This window comes from Petromyzon marinus, chromosome 26 (assembly GCF_048934315.1).
Source record: "Petromyzon marinus isolate PM22_M1 ecotype Great Lakes invasive population chromosome 26, UKy_Petmar_22M1.pri1.0, whole genome shotgun sequence".
Taxonomy (NCBI): domain Eukaryota; kingdom Metazoa; phylum Chordata; class Hyperoartia; order Petromyzontiformes; family Petromyzontidae; genus Petromyzon; species Petromyzon marinus.
Genome location: NC_133692.1, coordinates 1,096,225 through 1,118,653, shown reverse-complemented (window position 1 = coordinate 1,118,653; position 22,429 = coordinate 1,096,225). Strand labels below are relative to the sequence as shown.

General features: G+C 47.4%; 1 protein-coding gene across 2 annotated transcripts in view; it reads right to left on the bottom strand.

Moving 5' to 3' along the window:
- CORO7 (coronin 7) overlaps positions 1 to 22,377 on the bottom strand; it is a 44,650-nt gene extending 22,273 nt beyond the window's left edge. Inside the window, exons 1-14 of one of the 2 annotated variants that reach the window (XM_032960981.2) lie at positions 21,970 to 22,377; positions 19,024 to 19,139; positions 16,663 to 16,759; positions 16,000 to 16,074; positions 14,602 to 14,672; positions 12,972 to 13,158; positions 12,568 to 12,644; positions 11,919 to 11,969; positions 9,343 to 9,429; positions 8,490 to 8,572; positions 5,370 to 5,424; positions 3,199 to 3,256; positions 1,159 to 1,304; positions 457 to 552 (exon numbers count right to left, since the gene is read on the bottom strand). In XM_032960981.2, the coding sequence (XP_032816872.2) occupies positions 457 to 552; positions 1,159 to 1,304; positions 3,199 to 3,256; positions 5,370 to 5,424; positions 8,490 to 8,572; positions 9,343 to 9,429; positions 11,919 to 11,969; positions 12,568 to 12,644; positions 12,972 to 13,158; positions 14,602 to 14,672; positions 16,000 to 16,074; positions 16,663 to 16,759; positions 19,024 to 19,139; positions 21,970 to 22,153 (1,383 nt within the window). In that variant the 5' untranslated portion in view covers positions 22,154 to 22,377. Of the gene's footprint in view, positions 1 to 456; positions 553 to 1,158; positions 1,305 to 3,198; positions 3,257 to 5,369; positions 5,425 to 8,489; positions 8,573 to 9,342; positions 9,430 to 11,918; positions 11,970 to 12,567; positions 12,645 to 12,971; positions 13,159 to 14,601; positions 14,673 to 15,999; positions 16,075 to 16,662; positions 16,760 to 19,023; positions 19,140 to 21,865 lie in introns of both variants that reach the window. The other variant, XM_032960982.2, reaches the window with a different exon arrangement.
- Positions 22,378 to 22,429: the final 52 nt, after the last annotated feature.

Below are 22,429 nucleotides of genomic sequence, written 5' to 3'. Positions count from 1 at the left end.
CAAGTGGGGTTGTTTACACACTGCACGAGGTACTCATTTGAGGCCCAGGATCAGTTCCGATAATCATCACTGGTGTTGGTGGCCGTGAACAGGAATTTAACTCAGGTTGCCGGGTTCGTAGCGCAGTGCGCTAATCGCGACACTAGCGCTCTCCCACCAGCACACACAGGCAACAAAGACAAAGACCCCCCGTAGAGCCTTAACCGACTATTTGGCGCCAGTGCTGTTCGCGAAGTAGCAACTGTGAAGGCCGGCATGGCGCCCGACGGGGTGGGTATGCCAGCTCCACGCCCGATAAGAGCACGGCAAGATGTACGGACGGCTGTCGGAATTTTTGTTTCCGGAACAACGTGAAGGAAGATTGGTGTTTGCCATCTGTGACAAATGCCGGTGGTTCTAACGGAGCATTCCAGATGGCAAAGCTTCACGATTGGCTCACCGCCACGATTGGCTCACCGCACGGTTCTGCCCCGTCCACCACTCGGAGCCCAGCATGGCAGCGACGTCTCCCGCCGTGTCCACAAACAAGTCTGCATGGAACTGAAACGTGTTCTGAAAGAGGGGGAAAAATTGCGCACACAGCAATTGATGTTTTGGGTGGTAGCGGTCGTGCCTCACAGCAAGAAGGTCCTGGGTTCGATACCCAACCCGGGCACTTTTATTGCGTGGAGTTTGTAAGTTCTCTCTCACTCCCCCCCGCTTTTCTGTTCGGGGTTTCCTCTGGGTTGTCTCCCTTCCCTCCCAAAGCTAACAAATAAAAAACATCCAACCAAACCGGTGATGAAAAATAAGAATAGGTTCTACCCTTTCTGCAATAAAACGGGAGGTGTTAAGATGTTCAAACACCAAAGAGAAACCTTTTGCAAGGCATCAAAAGTCTGCATTACCACACATTTGTGGCAAAACATGCAAATAACCATGCTCTGATAACTTAACCGGTATCGGGCTAAAACATCCCAATACTAAACAAAAATTACCCACAAATTACTCAACTGGCATCACACCAGCAGCAGCAGCATCACCCTTTTACTGCGAAAAACCTGGCAGGACCCTCCCGATAAAGAGTTGAAACGGGGCGACGCTTCCCTGGGTAATAATCACGAGCAGAATCAAAAGTGAGGTCACTTCCCTGCCGTCTGCCTAGAGGTTCGCGGTCACCTTTCTCGGCACCGTGTACCGCACGGGCACGATGGTTGTGCTCGTCAGCTGCAGCAGCCTCGCCACCTCGCAGCCCATCACGTCCAGCGCCCGCTTGGGCAGCAGGGCCACGCCACGCGTCACCGCGTCCGTCACGCACTGGCACACTGCCCCCCGGGGGGTCGGCAGGGGGTGTGGGGGGGGGGGGCACGTGCCAATGGTTAAATATCGATTGGCCAAACGCCAACGACGACCTTCGGAAATGAAGTTCGCATCCACGTGTACATTGCCCGCGCCAGGATAGGTGCGTGGCTGCGAGTGCGCGTGGCGGCGATGGTTCGCCGGAGGAGCTCGCGAAGCAGTTTGGGGAGAGAGAACCCGAATGGCTGCAATGTGAGCCAACTCTGCACCAACACCAACAGCCGCCATTCGCCACTAAGTCACGGTGACGTCACCACAGCGCCCGTGTCAGGCCAGGTGCGCTTTGAGGCTATCACGTGAAGTGTCGAAGGCTCGCTGACAGGTCGCGAGACAGACCCAGCAGGTGCCATGGGTTTGACCGATTGAGATGACTGGCAGATGCACCAGCTGTGCCAACTGTGCCAACTCTGGACCCCAACACATGAACACACAACGACAACAGAGCAACAAGTAACTTCAAGACACTGAAATGAAAAGTTATGAATGTGCGGTTAGCCATTTTTTTGTTACCATTATTAGCAGTGCAAAAGAACGATTTTAACAACCTTCAGTGATAAGTGATAACACTACGGCCCATACGACTAAATCACATGGCAATGCATGTCTCCAGGTCATGATGTTGCAGAGGAGATGTGGAGGTTTTAGGATTCACTTCATTGCTTTCACAGGTAAAGAAACGTAGGAGTCCAAGGATCCCACTTGGGTTGCCACCTGTCCGGGTCTGACTCAGACGGGTTAGACCCAGAGGGCCCGGAATTGGCAACTATGGTCAGGGTGGCAGACATGTATTTGTAGCGAGACCTTGCATTGAACTTTATTACAGTAAAGTGTGCACAGTCTGGTAGATCCAGGCTGAAAGTGAAATGTGTCCGGATTTATCCTGCAGGAAAAATTCAACCCTTCAACAAAACGTATTCACGTTGCAACAAGTTACCCGTGTTCGCTGCATCGATTTGATTTTATCGAGGGGTCTGAGGTCACGGTAAAACCGAGACGCCTGCATGGCACCTCAGCGTTAATGCACGTGGCAGCACGGACAGCACACACGGAACAGCACGGACAGCACACACGGAACAGCACGGACAGCACACACGAACAGCACACATGGAACAGCACACACGGAACAGCACGGATAGCACACACAGAACAGCACACACAAAACAGCACACACGGAACAGCACGGATAGCACACACAGAACAGCACACATGGAACAGCACACACGGAACAGCACACAGAACAGCACGGATAGCACACACAGAACAGCACACACGCAACAGCACACACGGAACAGCACACAGAACAGCACACACAGGACAGCACACACGGAACAGCACGGATAGCACACACGAACAGCACACACGGAACAGCACACACGGAACAGCACGGATAGCACACACGAACAGCACACACGGAACAGCACGGATAGCACACACGAACAGCACACACGAACAGCACACACGAACAGCACACACGGAACAGCACACACAGGACAGTACAAACAGGACAGCACACACGGGGTGCGACTCCATCGCTCTCTCTCCCAATGTTAAGTAAGCAAGGACAAATAAACCGTAGGTAACGTCGCGGCTTTGCAGAACGCTCGCACACACACACACACGAACACACAATTCTAAAAGCCACTTGAATGGAATTTCACAAGGAAAATGGAAGGACTTAAACGAAGAACCTTAAAAGTTCAGCTGCGCGGTTGTGATAGAGCCAACCGCTGGCATTGTAAGAAGTATACCACTTATGCAAATTAAGACTATCCGGGTCCCTTGAGTTTCTCGCCTGGTCAAACAAGCTTAAACAAACTTGCCACCCGCTGTGCAAGCCGAAGTGTTACGCATGCTGTGTACCTTGGCTGAGAGTGGGCTGAGACTCGGACACTTCCATGCAGTACACGACGTTGTCTCCCTGAATGAGAGAGAGAGAGAGACAGAATGAGGGGTGCCACAAGCACGCTTCATTAGCCACACGTCCTTTTGTTGGAAAGGGACTCAAAAACGCCAGGTTTTTTTTACTTTACACAAAAGCCCAAAATGTAAGGCAGCCAGCACACAAACAGCACTGCTAAAGTTGTAATAGATAAGAGTCCACGTGTTTCTTGAACTCGGCAAGGGTTATTATAGAAGAGCTTTGCAAAAAGAGGCGATGGGAAGGAATTGGAAAGTGGAGCGGTGCTAGCGAAGGGGCCGAGAGAGAGCGAGAGAGGAGTGTTGTGACCTGCAGTGTGGTGGTGGAACACGTGAATCGGAATATTTATTTATCCTAGAGAAATCCGATGAGCTATGAAGCTTTTTTCCACAGATGTCCAGTAGGGGCAGGTCAGAAAGTTACAAGAACAAACAATACAGAAACACGATAGGAGTGCAAGGTATAGGAAAGGTCAGCACATCACTACAAATAAATAAAGTGTATAAGTTAAAATTTCATCAGTACACAATTTTTCTCCTCACTCATTGTCCATTTCCCACCTCTCCTCACGGGAGGTATCCCTCCACTAACATCGCGACCATTACCTAACAGTGCCACCTTAAATTTAGACTTAAAACTTTCGTGACTGCAGGAATTCATATTCTTGGTTCTTTCTGTAAAGTAACGCAGATAGAAAACTAAAATTTTAAGCAAAAAAGCTACGACGTTTCGATCGCAACACAAGCGGCCTTCTTCAGGTGGAGAGAGGGGGGGGGGCGGCCTTCTTCAGGTGGAGAGGGGGGGGGGAGGGGGCGGTCTTCTTCAGGTGGAGAGAGGGGGGGGGCGGGGGGGCGGTCTTCTTCAGGTGGAGAGAGGGGGGGGGGGGAGGGGGCGGTCTTCTTCAGGTGGAGAGAGAGGGGGGGGGGGAGGGGAGGGGGCGGTCTTCTTCAGGTGGAGAGAGGGGGGGGGCGGGGGGGCGGTCTTCTTCAGGTGGAGAGGGGGGGGGAGGGGGCGGTCTTCTTCAGGTGGAGAGAGGGGAGGGGGCGGTCTTCTTCTGGTGGAGAGAGAGGGGGGGGGGAGGGGGCGGTCTTCTTCAGGTGGAGAGAGGGGAGGGGGCGGTCTTCTTCTGGTGGAGAGAGAGGGGGGGGGAGGGGGCGGTCTTCTTCAGGTGGAGAGAGAGGGGGGGGGGCGGTCTTCTTCAGGTGGAGAGAGAGGGGGGGGGCGGTCTTCTTCAGGTGGAGAGAGGGGGGGGGGAGGGGGCGGTCTTCTTCAGGTGGAGAGGGGGGGGGAGGGGGGAGGGGGCGGTCTTCTTCAGGTGGAGAGGGAGGGGGGAGCGGGCGGTCTTCTTCAGGTGGAGAGGGAGGGGGGAGCGGGCGGTCTTCTTCAGGTGGAGAGGGGGGGGCTACCTGGAGAAGACCGCTTGTGTTGCGATCGAAACGTCGTGGCTTTTTTGCTTTAGAGATTTTAGTTTTCTATATCTATGTGACTTGACCAAAAGAACCAAGAATATGAGTGCCACCTTAACTACGACTTCGATGAGCACGCTTGGCTACGTGCGGTGCGAAAGAAGTTCTAAATACGTTCTTCCTCTGCACGTCTTGTTCTGCCCCTCTGCTGGAGAACGTCACCCTTAGTCTGGTGACACCGAACTCGGGGCTGTAGTGGCACCGACTTAACGTCTCACCACCATGGCGAGGTGTTAGCTACCTCATCCTGGTATGCAGGAGGTCGTGGGTTCGATCCAAACCCTGATGATGCCTGATGTGTATTTGGAGTTTGCATGTTCTCTCCGTGTTTGCGTGGTTTTTTCTCCGGGTCCTCTAAGAGCATTTGGCTGTTATAAATTTCCACGTGATAAGCCACTTCGTTGGGCTATCATCACATGTGGCCAGGTTGCTTCTGAAAAAGAGCTGTGTAGCTCAGTGGGCCTTACATGGTAAGATATAAATAGTTTAGTTGTATAGTTTAACTAAACCACTCACCCCCCTACATGAAAGGGTGTGAGCATACGTCAAAATACTTCTGTCTTAGTCCACTCATTTCACGTCCCCTATAAATACAATTAAATTGGTACAAATTTCTTGTCACGTTATAGAACGCAAAGGCGTGTTACCTTTCCAGCCAGAAAGAGCAGTCCTGAATCGGCATCGTAGAGCGGAAGCAGGATTCTGTAACAACAATTGAATGCTACGATCAGACAACTTGAGAGCCACAACAGGAACACGAGCACAATCGCGTGGCCCAACCGGGAACGCGTGAAGGAACATGACGAGCCACACGCCATTTACCACCACGCCACGCGTGAGCGGGAACGCGGGAAGTAACGCAAACGAAAACTAAAATACACAGGGCCCAGAATTGTTCACATAGCCTTGGCCAGGGATCGGCAACCAAAGTGACAAGGAGATATTTTTTTGTTTCGAATTCGGTAAAAAAAAAACTAAATGTGTCAAGAGCCGCAATACCAGTTGTGAATAGGAGACGGTGGCGCTGCTTAATAAACAGGGTCGCGGAGCCGCGCTTGAAGAGCCGCCGAGTGTGCCTGCGGAGCCGCAGGTTGCCATCCCCGCGGTCGCCGGGAATGGTCTTGCGACAGCACACTTATTTCAGCATAAAGGGGCCTACTTGGTGTGGTATATTATCCACTTTTAGCAACATGCGATATATTTTTTTTTATTGTTTTATACTTACGATTATTTACCAATTAAAAAACGTCACCGAGTCAAGATTATTTTTCAGGAGGGTACTACCAAATTTTCGCAGTCGGGGGCAATGCTGCTGCTGCGTGTGATCCCAAACCGAGTAAACTGCAGGTAACATTTCAAACATTGGGATGTTCGGCCAATTCCCGCAACGCTGTAATTTCCTTTTTGTTTTGTTTAGCAACTATGGGAGGGAAACGGAGATGCCGGACAGGGCACACAAAGGCGCCCGAGTCGGGAATCGAACCCAGGAGCTTCTTGCTGTGAGGCAGGAGCTACCACTGCACCGCTCCACCCTGGCCACCCTTGTTTGAGAGAGCAAGAGCGGATCTGAATTAACGAATCGATACTTTGATAACTGACGAGACTTTCCACACAATGTGGATCGAAAGCATTCAACGTAGCTACAGCCCCAAGGTGATTGTAACACCATTCTAGTTTAACACGTAGGCTTTCGCGACCAATATTATTCATAATAAAGGTTTTTGGGTTAGATCGCGTTTATTTATAAATGTGTCGTAACCCTCCACCACCCGACACGGCCAATCAGCAAAGAAAAGTGTCACGTTGACAAAAGACAAATAATTCACTACTTCAGCCCACCGGTGTGTTGAAGAGTTAATCCACATTTACAGTTTGAGTACGACGTTTCGCTGGTAAATACTTCCAGCATCATCGGGCAATTCGCCAGAATGGTAAAGCCCTCGCTTGCTCCCGGTTTTATATAGAGCAGAAGAGTGACGTCATCACTTAACTCATCAGGTGCAGTGATTAGAGGCGGAGGGGGGGGTAATGTAATTATATAATCGATTAGTAATCAGTCATTGGTTATGATTAGTAATGAGTTGTAGATTAGTAATTCTTTAAATCAAAATGTAATGTGTATTATTTAATAATACGCTTCCAGGCCGCACTGAGCCGGTAGCTGTCAGAGCGATTAAAGTTATTCTTGTTCCTCTCAATTTCAATGGATTCTCTAATTAGTCTTTGCCAGTAATAATTAGTTTTACACACCACTGCAACATTGTCAAAATCAATTGAGTGTCCTTGTTGACAAGCATGTTCTGCCACTGCCGACAGTTGTGTTTGAGATAATTTAATATTTCTCTGATGTTCTTTTAGTCTTACGCTGATGTTACGTCCCGTCTGCCCAATGTAGCAGCTGCCACATGAACAATTAATCCGATATACACCTTCTGTTGATAGTTTAGGTAATGCGTCTTTAGTGCAACAATAAAAATTCCATATATCTCAGGAGTAACTGACAAATTAGCCCGCGTTTTGCAAAAGCAAAACATTACAGTAAGATTTGGTACAGTACACAAAATTCAAAAACTAGTATCTTGCACTAAAGACGCATTACCTAAACTATCAACAGAAGGTGTATATCGGATTAATTGTTCATGTGGCAGCTGCTACATTGGGCAGACGGGACGTAACATCAGCGTAAGACTAAAAGAACATCAGAGAAATATTAAATTATCTCAAACACAACTGTCGGCAGTGGCAGAACATGCTTGTCAACAAGGACACTCAATTGATTTTGACAATGTTGCAGTGGTGTGTAAAACTAATTATTACTGGCAAAGACTAATTAGAGAATCCATTGAAATTGAGAGGAACAAGAATAACTTTAATCGCTCTGACAGCTACCGGCTCAGTGCGGCCTGGAAGCGTATTATTAAATAATACACATTACATTTTGATTTAAAGAATTACTAATCTACAACTCATTACTAATCATAACCAATGACTGATTACTAATCGATTATATAATTACATTACCCCCCCCTCCGCCTCTAATCACTGCACCTGATGAGTTAAGTGATGACGTCACTCTTCTGCTCTATATAAAACCGGGAGCAAGCGAGGGCTTTACCATTCTGGCGAATTGCCCGATGATGCTGGAAGTATTTACCAGCGAAACGTCGTACTCAAACTGTAAATGTGGATTAACTCTTCAACACACCGGTGGGCTGAAGTAGTGAATTATTTGTCTTTTGTCAACGTGACACTTTTCTTTGCTGATTGGCCGTGTCGGGTGGTGGAGGGTTACGACACATTTATAAATAAACGCGATCTAACCCAAAAACCTTTATTATGAACACCATTCTAGTTGCGTCTCTTGGCATCTCCATCCAGCCATCTCTCCCCTTCATTTAAACAGACTCTGAAAATCACTACAGTTTAAGAGTGAATGTAATTTTACAACGTAATTGCTCTTATTAAGTTTGTTTGTTTTACTGGATCTGTAATTGGGGGGTGCTTCGATTGTTGTCTGCCTGGCCTAGTCGCCCTCCTTCCTTCTCCGGGCTTTATTCGGTTATAAACTTCCGAACTATCCCAACTTCTGACATACAACGGCAGGGCTTGGCAAGCGCTGCACCACACCTCCGATTGGCACGGTTGGCTACGTATGGTGAAAAAGAAGTTCAACATGTGTACGCAAGCACGCATGCACGTACCGTGCGTGAATTGGGCGAGCGTCCCGTCATAACAACGCGCAGGGCCAGACAGAGTGGGAGCCTCACCCTGTGGACGAGTTGAGCGTCTCGGTGCACACGGAGCCGGTGAGTTTCCGCACGTCCCAGAGCTTCACTTCTCTCTCTCTCACCTGACCAGACACACAAGACGGCCGATCCTCGCTGTTCATTGCTCACAACAGCAGCAGCCGCCATTCGCCTCCGATTAGAACGGTTGGCTACGTACGGTGAAAAAGAAGTTCTACATACGTACGGCACGAAAGAAGTTGAACAACGCATCACCACGGTGCTTGTGCCAGGCTAGGTGCACACAACACAGATGTGTGTAAGTGCACAATTCACCTTTTTTTTGTAAACACAGGAGCTGACCACACGCCAAAAAGCCCAAAACATCAAGCGGCGAGCAACGAAGAGCACTATCCTTGGTGTAGTCGATCAAAGTTCATACGTTTCTCGAATTAAGCAAGGTTGCTATGAGGTTGCGGAGGGGAAAAAATGATGGAAGGGATTTATAAGTGGAACAGTCCAAGTGTTGTAACCTGCAGTGTGGTGAGTGAGTGGGTGGATGAGTGGGTGAGTGGATGGATGAGTGGGTGAGGGAGCAGATGGATGAGTGGGTGAGTGGATGGATGAGTGGGTGAGTGAGTAGATGGATGAGTGGGTGAGTGGATGGATGAGTGGGTGAGTGAGTGGATGGATGAGTGGGTGAGTCGATGGATGAGTGGGTGAGGCAGCGGATGGATGAGTGGGAAAAAGGAGGGATGAGTAGGTGAGTGGATGGATGAGTGGGTGAGTGGATGGATGAGTGGGTGAGGGAGCGGATGGAAGGAAGACCGTTCCAGACGGTTGTAGAAGCGCATACAAAAGGTGACCACCGTCTTTGTTTGCCAATGGGCCTTACCTGGCTGAATCCTGTGGACACGATTAAGTTTTGGTTGCCAAGCCACAGCACACGAGAATCCTTGTCATTGGCATGCCCTTTAACAGCCTGTGGACACACACAGACACATTAATATACATATACTAATAAGCGCATGCAAGCATCGAAGGCTATTAAATATTAATTTATGAGTTATGAACACACATAGAAGATGTGCAGATGTGCTGTGCACACTTATCTGTAAAAACTATATGCTTACGAGACATATCGTGATTCAATACATTGTCGTAATTTGTACATGAATATTGGTCGCAAAAGCCGCTTTCTAATGCGCTTCTGCGGCAGTCTGGAATGCTCTTGGAGCTTTGCACTTTTAATAATCTAGATTGAAAACTAATTTCTTTAGAACTTATTTTTCTGTTTCGTTTGTTGTCCTTCCCCTGCACCTTCGATTAGCACGGTTGACTAAGTACGGTGAAAAAGAAGTTGAACATACGTACACACATTAGACGAACATTACTCTCATAAGCAAAGCAGGTGGAATAGTGCTGCCCCCTATTGTGCGGACCAGAGGCCGTTCAATGAGCAGCACCTGATGTGAAGATTACAGTGGCCTACGTGGCACCATGCCATAGGAGACGATCACCAGTGTTTCAGTTGGTTAGTAGTGAACAAGTGAATTGGTTACCTTCGCTGCAATTGACAGTGAAATTTCAGCCATGTGAAAATGTATTTCTATAATTTGGTATGTGTTATGTAAGGGCTTGCAGAGCATTGTGGGTCTTTCCTACAGTTTTATAAACGAATATATACAGTGAGGGAAAAAAGTATTTGATCCCCTACTGATTTTGTACGTTTGCCCACTGACAAAGAAATGATCAGTCTATAATTTTAATGGTAGGTTTATTTGAACAGTGAGAGACAGAATAACAACAACAAAATCCAGAAAAACGCATGTAAAAAATGTCATAAATTGATTTGCATTTTAATGAGGGAAATAAGTATTTGACCCCTCTGCAAAACATGACTTAGTACATGGTGGCAAAACCCTTGTTAGCAATCACAGAGGTCAGACGTTTCTTGTAGTTGGCCACCAGGTTTGCACACATCTCAGGAGGGATTTTGTCCCACTCCTCTTTGCAGATCTTCTCCAAGTCATTAAGGTTTCGAGGCTGACGTTTGGCAACTCGAACCTCCAGCTCCCTCCACAGATTTTCTATGGGATTAAGGTATGGAGACTGGCTAGGCCATTCCAGGACCCTAATGTGCTTCTTCTTGAGCCACTCCTTTGTTGCCTTGGCCGTGTGTTTTGGGTCATTGTCATGCTGGAATACCCATCCACGACCCATTTTCAATGCCCTGGCTGAGGGAAGGAGGTTCACACCCAAGATTTGATGGTACATGGTCCCGTCCATCGTCCCTTTGATGCGGTGAAGTTGTCCTGTCCCCTTAGCAGAAAAACACCCCCAAAGCATGTTTCTACCTCCATGTTTGACGGTGAGGATGGTGTTCTTGGGGTCATAGGCAGCATTCCTCCTCCTCCAAACACGGCGAGTTGAGTTGATGCCAAAGAGCTCCATTTTGGTCTCATCTAACCACAAAACTTTCACCCAGTTGTCCTCTGAATCATTCAGATGTTCATTGGCAAACTTCAGACGGGCATGTATATGTGCTTTCTTGAGCAGGGGGACCTTGCGGGCGCTGCAGGATTTCAGTCCTTCATGGCGTAGTGTGTTACCAATTGTTTTCTTGGTGACTATAGTCCCAGCTGCCTTGAGATCATTGACAAGATCCTCCCGTGTAGTTCTGGGCTGATTCCTCACCGTTCTCATGATCATTGCAACTCCACGAGGTGAGATCTTGCATGGAGCCCCAGGCTGAGGGAGATTGACAGTTCTTTTGTGTTTCTTCCATTTGCGAATAATCGTACCAACTGTTGTCACCTTCTCACCAAGCTGCTTGGCAATGGTCTTGTAGCCCATTCCAGCCTTGTGTAGGTCTACAATCTTGTCCCTGACATCCTTGGAGAGCTGTTTGATCTTGGCCACGGTGGAGAGTTTGGAATCTGATTGATTGATTGCTTCTGTGGACAGGTGTCTTTTATACAGGTACCCGAGCTGAGATTAGGAGCACACTCTTAAAGGAGTGCTCCTAATCTCAGCTTGTTACCTGTATAAAAGACACCTGGGAGCCAGAAATCTTTCTGATTGAGAGGGGGTCAAATACTTATTTCCCTCATTAAAATGCAAATCAATTTATAACATTTTTGACATGCGTTTTTCTGGATTTTGTTGTTGTTATTCAGTCTCTCAATGTGCAAATAAACCTACCATTAAAATTATAGACATCATTTCTTTGTCAGTGGGCAAACGTACAAAATCAGCAGGGGAAAAATACTTTTTTCCCTCACTGTATAAAACATTTTAATAATTAAGGAATGTAGTTAAATAGCGAGCTTCTCTGCACACCATGCCGTACACTCTGCTGAGTCAAGGACCGCATGGATATTTTGGCGGGGGGTCAATCGATGCTTTGCTTTAAATTTTCCACTTTTTTTAGATCAACCTTGGATTGGTTGTCTGTGGCGAGGACCTTACCTGCACAGCTGTGAGCTGCAGTCGGGGATCGAACACTCTCAGTTTCTTGTCCTGCATTCACCACACGGGCAACACGAGTGCTGCTGCACGGTTCACTGTGGAGGTGGACAGGTCTTACGCACGCAGGTTCGATCGTGAAGAACACCTTTCAGCAGAAGACGCACCGTGCGTAAACACACTCTGCTTTGAATGCAGTGACTTCAGTTTCCTTCCAGATATATATATTTATTCTGGTTGTTCATAAAATCACAATTTTCGAGAAACTTTTAAATATAAAATTCAAGCTAGCCTGGTGAGTCAAAACCGGTTCCAGACTTTGCCATGAACCAATGCTGTGTAATTAGATGTATTCCCAAGAGGCCGTAGGCTCGATGGGATGTGTAAAAATACTTTTTTTTTATGTTTACAGTGGAGGGACAGATAAGGAGAAGACGATGTTGTTATCTGCTCTTCTTCTTTCGTACGGCTGATGTACATGCAGAGCTGCTGCTTATTTAATTTGTTATTTGTTACTTGCATTCTCCACCACGACGACGGTGATTATTTTAGATTCAACGTATGAACCGTGCGCACAGACTTTTGACAAGCTCGGGTAAAGATGCCGCACAGCGAGGAGTGCGTACGCTGGCTCTGCGCTCCACACAATTACCTTGCAGGTGGAGGTGAGCAGCACCCCACCCTGCTGCCAAGAGAAGTCTTGGACCTGGCCAGAATGATCTGCTAGAACTGCACACCAACCACACAGCGCAAACCCACGGTTAGTGTACGCACTGCTTTCGTTCTGGTAAACTAAAACAATGCCTCCAAATAATAAGTCCTTTAAAAATACCACAAATAATACAAACAGCACATGGCTCAATTCTCACGCATTAATTACATTCTATGGTGGTTAATGCTGCGCTGGCAATGGTGCACAAGCACAGTTAATTAAAAAAAACTCGCGCACAGACGAATCAACAACACTGCCTTAAAACAATAAGACAATCAGCGACGTTTCGCACAATGTAGCTCGGTTTACCGAGAATGGCACTGTTCAACTACCGTGACCCCCACCTGCCAAGGGCGCTTTCTCCAGCACGTCCCACACGGTGATGGCGTCGCCGCTCGCGCTGGCCAGGACGCCGTCGGCCGCCGGGTGGAAGCGCAGCAGCTCCACGCTCGATTGGGCCGAGGGCAGGACGAGCGACGGGGGCGACGCCGCGTTGTCCACCCCGCCCTCGGGCAGCCGCCACAGCCTCACCTGGAGCCACGAGCGCCAACGGTGGAGGTTGTCACAACCGCCGGGTCCACACCGCACGGGCACCGTGGTGCCACAGTGGCTAGGAGATGTTAACTATCTCGCCTGGTATACAGGAGGTCGTGGGTTCCATCCGGACCCTTACCGTGCCTTTTGTTTATTTGGGGTTTGCGTGTTTCGCTCTATCTCCCCGTGGTCGCATGGATTTTTCTCCGGGTCCTCCGGTTTTCAGAATCAACGTACATTTAGAATATTTGGCTGATATAAATTTGCTGCTTTATTGACCTATCATTTGTGGCCAGGTCGCTTCTGAAAAAGAGTTATATAACTCAGTGGGCCTTACCTGGTAAATACAAAGTTTCGTTTTAGTTCAGTTTAATAGTAACGCAGTAAACAGTTAGCATCTTACTCTCCCAATTATATGTCTAGGGTTTCATTTTGAAGGTAGAATTCTACTTTTGTTATCAATATTACTATGCTTGTTTACCCATGAATGCCTGCCTCACTGAGTCTCAAGACTCGTATTCAGGAGGGTGTTATGATAAGTTTTCACAGCAGGGAGCAACGTTATTTTTCTGTGTGCGTGTGATCCCGTACCTCCGATTTAAAACACACGGCTACGTTCGGTTTGAAAGAAGTCCAACATACATACATACATACATCCGAATCAAGTCATTTGCAGGTAAATTTCAACATTGGTACGTTTGGCCAATATCAGTTACATTGTATTTTTTTTTTCGATGGGAAGAAATCGGAGATCACAGAGGAAACCCAATCTGAACAGGGGGAGAGAATACAAACTGCACACAGAAAGGTGCCCGAGTAGGGAATCAAACCTAGGCCTTTCTTGCTGCGAAGCACAATTGTTACTACTGCGTGTATCTATAAAACATTTATCACTTAAATCTTGACTTAAATCTTTCGTGAATGCAGGAATTCATATTCTTTGCGTCTTTCGGTAAAGTCTCGTATAGGTTACAAAATAGTTTTTTGTAATTATTATTTTTAACCCATCTACGTGACTTTACCGAAAGACCTAAAGAATATATATCACTTACTAGGATGCATCATTGAAAGTCCTTGCAAGAAAGCAGTGTCCAACATTGCAAGGCCACCGCAGGCCACTAGCGACCCCTGGTGGCCTTTAGTGCAGCCCCCCACAAACAATGAGAACACCCCCCCCCCCATCGTCATCGTGCTGCTGCTGCTGTCAAACCCTCAATGGTTTTGAAATGTGTGGCGGCCCTCGCACTGATGATGTCTTATTGGCGAAAGTGACCCCCCTCTGAAAATCAATGCAGAACACTGCCCTAAACTATGAGGCCAAATTATGAGTCCCAAAGGCTTAGCCATTCCCACTGAATCCACAGAAAAATCCAATCTCTTGAATAGGAGGCACAGCTGACGAGGCCTTTGTGGCCCAAAGACGAGCCACGGAGTCTCTACCGTGTGGTCAGTAGAGCAGGTGCCCAGCAGCAAATCATCAAACGGAGAGAAACCAAAATCCGTGATGATGTCTGCAGGAAGAAAGTGAACACAGGTTATCGTGGTGAGCGTGGCACGTTCACGTTCAATATGGATTTACACAGCACCCAACATCGCCTCATCTCGCAACAATAAATAATGCAGCATTCACACATTTGGACGTACATCCAAGTTTACTGATCCGTCTTTGTAATTATTACTTATTTTGATATTTGGATAATTACCAATGAAGACCTTATTTCAGGACCACTATTAACGTTCAGGCATGCAAATGTCGTTATAGTTATTTTTATTGTTACGCTTCTTTACCCAGGAAAACCTCACTTTTACTGGAGGGTCCTGCCAAGATTTTGCAGTTATGGGGTGCTGCTGCTGCTGTGTGTGTAATCCCAATTGAGTGAGTTGCAAGTACTGTAATTTCTACTCTTTGGTTCTTTCGGTAAAGTCACATAGATAGAAAAATAAATAATAGATCACGACGTTTCAATCGCAACAACAAGCAATCGTCTTCAGGTGAGAGAGAGAAGCATGCCGTTGTGACGAGGCATCGTATACATCGGAGAGGGGGGAGGGAGGGGAGACCATAACGGGCGAGAGGGTGGGGGTGAAATTCAAAGAGGGCTTAGGTGAAAGAGAGAAAAAAGGAAAAGGAAGCTTTGATATCAAACTTAACAAAATGTAGTAATGTAATGCAACTCGGAGAGTCGGCTAACACAACAGTTAACACTTTACCTGCTTGATCAACGTCCTTCCAAAGATTGCTAAATTTTGCATCCATCTTCTTAGTTTATTTTTCTACCTAAGCGACTTTACCGAAAGAACCAAAGAGGATGAATTCCTGCAGTCACGAAAGCTTCTAATCAAGATTACTGTGATTTATTTTAGCACTGAGAAGTGTTGGCCCATGCCAATTACATTGTATGCTTTTTTTTTGTTCAGCTATGGGAAGAAATCCAGAGAACCCGGAGAAAACTCATTGCAGAACAGGGGAGAGAACAAACTCCATAGAGAGAGGCGCCAGAGTCGGGAATCAAACCCTGGCCCTTCTTGCCTTGAGGCAGAAGCGTTAGCATGGTGCCACCCTGCCATCATAAATCCTGACACTTATTTCAAGTAATGCCACTAATTTCGTTATCGTATTAACAGAGCAGGGGACAGCAGTGGTGTGTTCAATCACCCCCACTGTGAAGCCTGTCACGTGGCTCTGTGGCTACGTGCGCTGACATCCACTCACAAATAACATTGACAAACATGCATTCTTTAATTATTTAGCGTATCTGGAGCGCTAACTGTATGACAGTCGCGTGTAAAAGCATTCGCTAAATAAATAAACCGTTGACACCGCACGCCGAATCGTACCGGAGTGGCAGTGCAGAGTCGGCACGCCTCCATTCACGGGCCCCCATCGGCTGAGGGGCAGCACCCCAAGTGCTCCTGCGGCACACGGACAGCAAGGGTCACGTCACGGCAGACCGCGCGGTGAGTTCACCACGCTGCAGGTTCACCACGCTGCAGGTTCACCACGCTGCAGGTTCACCACGCTGCAGGTTCACCAGGCTGCAGGTTCACCACGCTGCAGGTTCACCAAGCTGCAGGTTCACCACGCTGCAGGTTCACCAGGCTGCACTGCTCAATTTTGGAATGACATCTTTTTGTTCCCAAGCACTTATAATAAACTTGCTCCATTAAAAAAATCCCACCGAGCTATGAGCTCTTTTTCAGAATGTACGTACGTTGAACTTCTTTCGCACCATACATGGCCAACCGTGGTAAATCAGAAGCGACTTGGCCACAAATTAGACCTTAACGAAGTGGCTTATCACGTGGAAATTTATAGCAACCAAATACTCTAAACGCAAGTTGATTCTAAATGCGGAGAGAAAGAACTGTAGGGTCCGGAGAAAACTCCAAATATACAACAGGCGTCACAGGGTCAGGATCAAACCCCTGACCTCCTGCATACCAGGTGAGGGAGATCAAATCTCGCAACCGCGACTCGTGAGTGGCTCCCTCCTGGCTCACCGCTCGCTCCGGAGGAGAACGCGAGGAGGCAGACGCTGGCCTGGATGTGGCGCCCGGAGGACAGCCCAGCGTCCACGTGCAGCTCGCTCAGCCAGTCCTGAATCAAAGCGTCATGATCATCATCACCATCATCATGATCATCACCACCATCATCACCTCCATGATCATTACCTCCATCATGATCATATCATCACCACCATCATGATCATCACCAGCGTCATGATGATCCCCAATTAGCACGGTTGGCTACGTACGGTGCAAAAAAAGTTCAACATACATACCGCACCAGGTACTCATTTGAGGCTGGGTCGACCTAGGGGAGGCTCCCCACTGAATACAACACGGGCTGCAGCATCATTCTCTGGACAATGGTGCAGCATCACTGCCCGCTCTCTGCCAGGGACGGTATCATATTTTGCTTGCGAAATGTTACCCGACTGCTACTGCGAGATAACTTTTGACAAATGCTGCAACGTCACGGGAAAAGTGAATTGCACATCTCTCCAAAGTGTCGCCACGTCTTCGGCGGCCGGTTCTTAAATAATATGCAGCCTTCGATTTTAGGCCAAAGACCACATCTGCAATCCTGCTTAGAGCCTTGTTTCACTCTTACTCTTGCTAACATTGCCCATAATTATACATGTGGATTAAATTATAAAAATACATCAAGGAAATAAAAAATATATGTAAAGAATATATTATAATGTATATTTTTTTTCTACGTATAATTTTTTTAAATATTTGTTTATTCAATGTCGCAGCCCAGTGAGATTTGCCATGGTTGCATGGGTGACCTGGGTGGATATGGTTATGTGAGGCGAGTTATGCGTTATATTTTGGGTGTGGATGCTGTCATCCTGAAATCTGATTTTCATTTTGACAGTGGCACACATTGGTTCCAAGGTCTCTTCAGCGTCTTCCGAAACGCAGGCACCTCCACTGATAATTCCCTGCAGAAATTACACGGAGCCTGCTGTTATAGTGTACGACTCGCAACCGGAAAGTTGCGCGTTCAAATCACAGTCGATAAAATCAGTTGTATATACATATGTTGAACTTCTTTCACACCGTATGCAGCCAATCATGCTAATCGGAGGTGCAGTGGTTCTCCTTTGAAGAGGGTGGCCCCCAACATGTGAATGTGACATTTTCACCGTACAGGAAGTCGTGGGTTCGATCCCGACCCAGTCACCTGCTGAATATTTGGAGTGTGCATTTTTCCTCTCCTCGTGGCCACATGGATTTTTCTCTGGGTCCTCCGGTTTTGCCATCCACATTTAGAATCAACGTGCATTTATAGTATTTGGCTGCTAGAAATGTCCACACAAGCCACTTCGTTGAACTATCATTTGTGGCCAGGGAGCTATAGAAGCTCAGTGGGCCTTATCTGCTAAAATAAAATAAAAAGTTTAGTTTCAGTCAAACTGAGTTAAGCACTGTCCCAGTGCTTGTCTGTGCAGACGGGAGTCAAACCACAACGCAATTCAGACCGGCTCAGCAGTGGGTGTGAAGGCTCCTTGGGCTGCACAGATTCGTACCCACAAGCAGCCGTCATCATGCATGGGCAGGCAGAACAGCCAAAGAGAGCCAGAAATGTGTCGTTTGGGGTGTTTCTTTTTTTCTTTTCATAAGTTGGTTATATAAACACTGACAATATGCACCATACTCGAATACATGTGGGACAAATCCAATTGAACGCTGTACTGACCCCAAGTAAAGATGTTGATTTTCACACTATCTTTGGACAGGAATGTGTATCGCAAAATAGCTATGCGACGCTAAGCGTATGATCAGTTTACTCATATTGTCCGAATGTGTCTATGAAAGGCAGTTTCACCAGTGACCATATGTACTGCACAACTCCTCCCTCCCATGTAATATAGTCCTGGGGCCTGAGTCTCTGTGGGCAAGCTAATTTGCGGACAACAGAAGACCCTTTTGGGGCCGTACAATTGCTGAGCATATGCCGCCACGCAAACAGCACTATCAGACGTCATCAGGTGATGACGATTGCATGTGTTGCGATCGAAACGTAGTGATCTATTTTTCTACCCACGTGACTTTACCGAAAGAACCAAAGAGTATGGATTCCTGCAGCCACGAAAGCTTCAAATCAAGATAGCACTGTGAAAGTTTGTCATAGAATAGGAGTGGCCGTGTCTCTGGAATTGAACAAGGCGGAGGGGGAATTGCAAAAGTGCGGCAGTGCGGACGAATACCGCGTAAAGAGACGCATGGCGAAGCTGCATTGTGCAGTGGTCGAATCCACAACCTTGACGGAACGCACCCGAGAGAGGCTACAGCCCAGAGTCTGGGACCAAGCCGATGCCAATGAGCAGGATAGTGCATCGGCGCCGTCACCTGTCTCTGGGCGATGGTCGCCGTTGTGTTTCTGAATCTTGACGCCTGGAATCGGTTCATGATGGAAAGCGCAGCGTTGTCTGATCCTGCTCTTGAAAAGGCCCACTGGATTCTCACTGAAAATACATTTCAAGTTTTCAAGTTTCAAGTTTCATTTATTTGGTATAGCCCTGTGAGCCATGCGGCTCTTGAGTCGGGTGCAACCGCAAGAAACAAAATATGAACACAGAACATCTTAAAGCGACGACGCGCAACAGAAACATCCTGGATAAACCAGCAAATCTTCCAGAAAAAAAACACCGTATTACAACGCTGTGTGCAAAAATCCCAGTGTGATGCAAGTCAAACAATAACAACCATAAGACAATTTAGACTAAAGTTATCAGGCCAACACTGAGAAAGTCAGAGAGGTTATTTGGCCGTACTTTCTGACACGAGTGAGTGCAGGTTAGTAAATGGGGGTTGCCCAGGACCGGTTCATATATTACGCAACACCAGTGCTAGCTGTGGTTGGAAATCGAACTCAACTTTTACGGGTTCATAGGGGTGGTGTAACCTCCACCGTTCCTCCCTCCAGGGCTTAAAATAGCCACATTCGAATATTTTCAGCGCGTGTAGTCCAGACTCATGGTCTAGTTTTGACAGAGGAGCCCAGGTTTGTCGAGTTTGTTCCAATTTGTTTTGCCTATTTCCCCCAACTATATCCTGATTTCGATTTAAAGCTTTCGTGACTGCAGGGATTCATATTTTTGGTTCTTTCGGTAAAGTCACGTAGAAGGGAAACAATAACAAAAAATAAAACATAATAAAATAAAATTCTCACGACGTTTCGGCCACAATGCAAGCAGCCGTCCTCAGGTGAAGAACAGAGCTGCCCGAAAGACGGCGTCCCATTAGGACCGCTGCCTTGAGGACGGCTGCTTGCGTTGTGGCCGAAACGTCGTGAGAATTCCATCATGCTTTATTATTATTATTATTTCATTATTTCCCTTCTACGTGACCTTACCGAAAGAACCAAGAACATATATATCCTGATTGTGCTAGTATTGGTGTCAAATAGCATCGGTTATCAGCAAAACCATAGATCTACACAACAACAACAACATGAGAAGGAATCTGGCACTGCTTGGACACGTGTAGGAAGGGCAACAGCAGCGGGCAGAGAGACAGAGAGAGGAAGACCTCACAGGGATTTGCTTGATGACGACAATGAGAGATCGGTGCCAGACGAATGGCGAAATGTGCGGTGGACACCTCCCGGTGATGTGCCCATGGACCGTGATGGCGATGAACAACAACAAGCGCCGTAAACCGTTAACCGCTAACCGCTAAACGTCACCAGGGCACGGCCACAGACCCAGGTGCCCCGGGTTCACACCGTGTCAACAACCCACACGGTTTAGAACCCCGTATTCTTGTCCTGGGAAATTTAGTTTACAAGTCCATGCGGCGGGCAGCCGTGTTCCCCTTGTAATGGGACTCTGTAGGGTGAACGTTAAACGTGATAAGGGGCACGTGGTGGCCTACAAGGTCTTAATTGATCTGTAATAAGGCAAGCACTGGTACGGAGTTGACAAGCTGTGGGTTGAACTCATTTTGATACGAAACACAACGTAGTACCGAATTTATCGACCCGGAAGTAAGCCGAGTCACAACCCGATGCTTGTTCACAGCACACACACAAACAGTCTATATTTATACTGCACACACACAGTCTACGACTGCACACACACACACAGTCGATATACTGCACACACAGTCTATATACTGCACACAGTCTACGACTGCACACACACACAAACAGTCTATATACTGCACACACACAGTCTACGACTGCACTCACACACAGTCTATATATACTGCACACACACAGTCTATATACTGCACACACAGTCTATATACTGCACACACACAGTCTAAGACTGCACACACAAACAGTCTATATATACTGCACACACACAGTCTAAGACTGCACACACACAAACAGTCTATATACTGCACACACACACAGTCTACGACTACACACACACATAGTCTATATATACTGCACACTCACAGTCTAAGACTGCACGCACACATAGTCTATATATACTGCACACACATACAGTCTACGACTGCACACACACACAAACAGTCTATATACTGCACACACACAGTCTACGACTGCACACACACACAGTCTATATACTGCACACACACAGTCTATATACTGCACACACACAGTCTATATACTGCACACACACAGTCTATATACTGCACACACAGTCTATATACTGCACACACACAGTCTATATACTGCACACACACAGTCTACGACTGCACTCACACAGTCTATATACTGCACACACACAGTCTAAGACTGCACACACACAAACAGTCTATATACTGCACACACAGTCTATATACTGCACACACACAGTCTACGACTGCACACACACAGTCTATATACTGCACACACATATAGTCTATATACTGCACACACACACAGTCTATATACTGCACACACACACACAGTCTATATACTGCACACACACAAACAGTATATATACTGCACACACACACAGTCTATATACTGCACACACACACACAGTCTATATACTGCACACACACAGTCTATATACTGCACACACACAAACAGTCTATATACTGCACACACACACACAGTCTATATACTGCACACACACAGTCTATATACTGCACACACACACAGTCTATATACTGCACACACACACACAGTCTATATACTGCACACACACACAGTCTATATACTGCACACACACACACAGTCTATATACTGCACACACACAGTCTATATACTGCACATACAGTCCACACGGGTTACCGGTGTCGTGACAGTAACAGCAGCTGCAGACAAAGCCAACCCCTTGAGACGCTCAGGTCACCGCAATCCCTGCAGACACTTGACCCGACCTGACCCGACCTGACCTGACCCGGCCGTCGTGACCCGGCGCGCTGAGCTTCTGTGCTGAGCGCGGCGAGGGGCGGGGTAGGGGCGGGGCGCGGGGGGAGAGGGGAGGGGCGGGGGGTGGAAGGGAGACGCTTCCGGTTCCGCGTGCCACGCGACCGCGTGCAAGAAAAGCCGGGCACGTGACGCCGTAGAGCCAGGCATTTATTTATTAATCCTGGATAAATACAATGAGCTATGAAGCTCTTTTTTTTACAGGTGTCCAGTAAGCGGTGGGTCAAAAAACGATCGGAGTGCAAAGTATACGAAAGGAAAGCAAGTCACTGAAAATAAATACGTAGAATAGATCCAGTATATCAGTTCAAATTGCACAAGTACTGTACATCAACTCCCAAGCTTGGGCAAGACAGCAGTACAACAGCAAGCACAGTCCCTCAATCACATTGCACTTGGTCCCCCCCCCCCCTCTTATCTCGGACT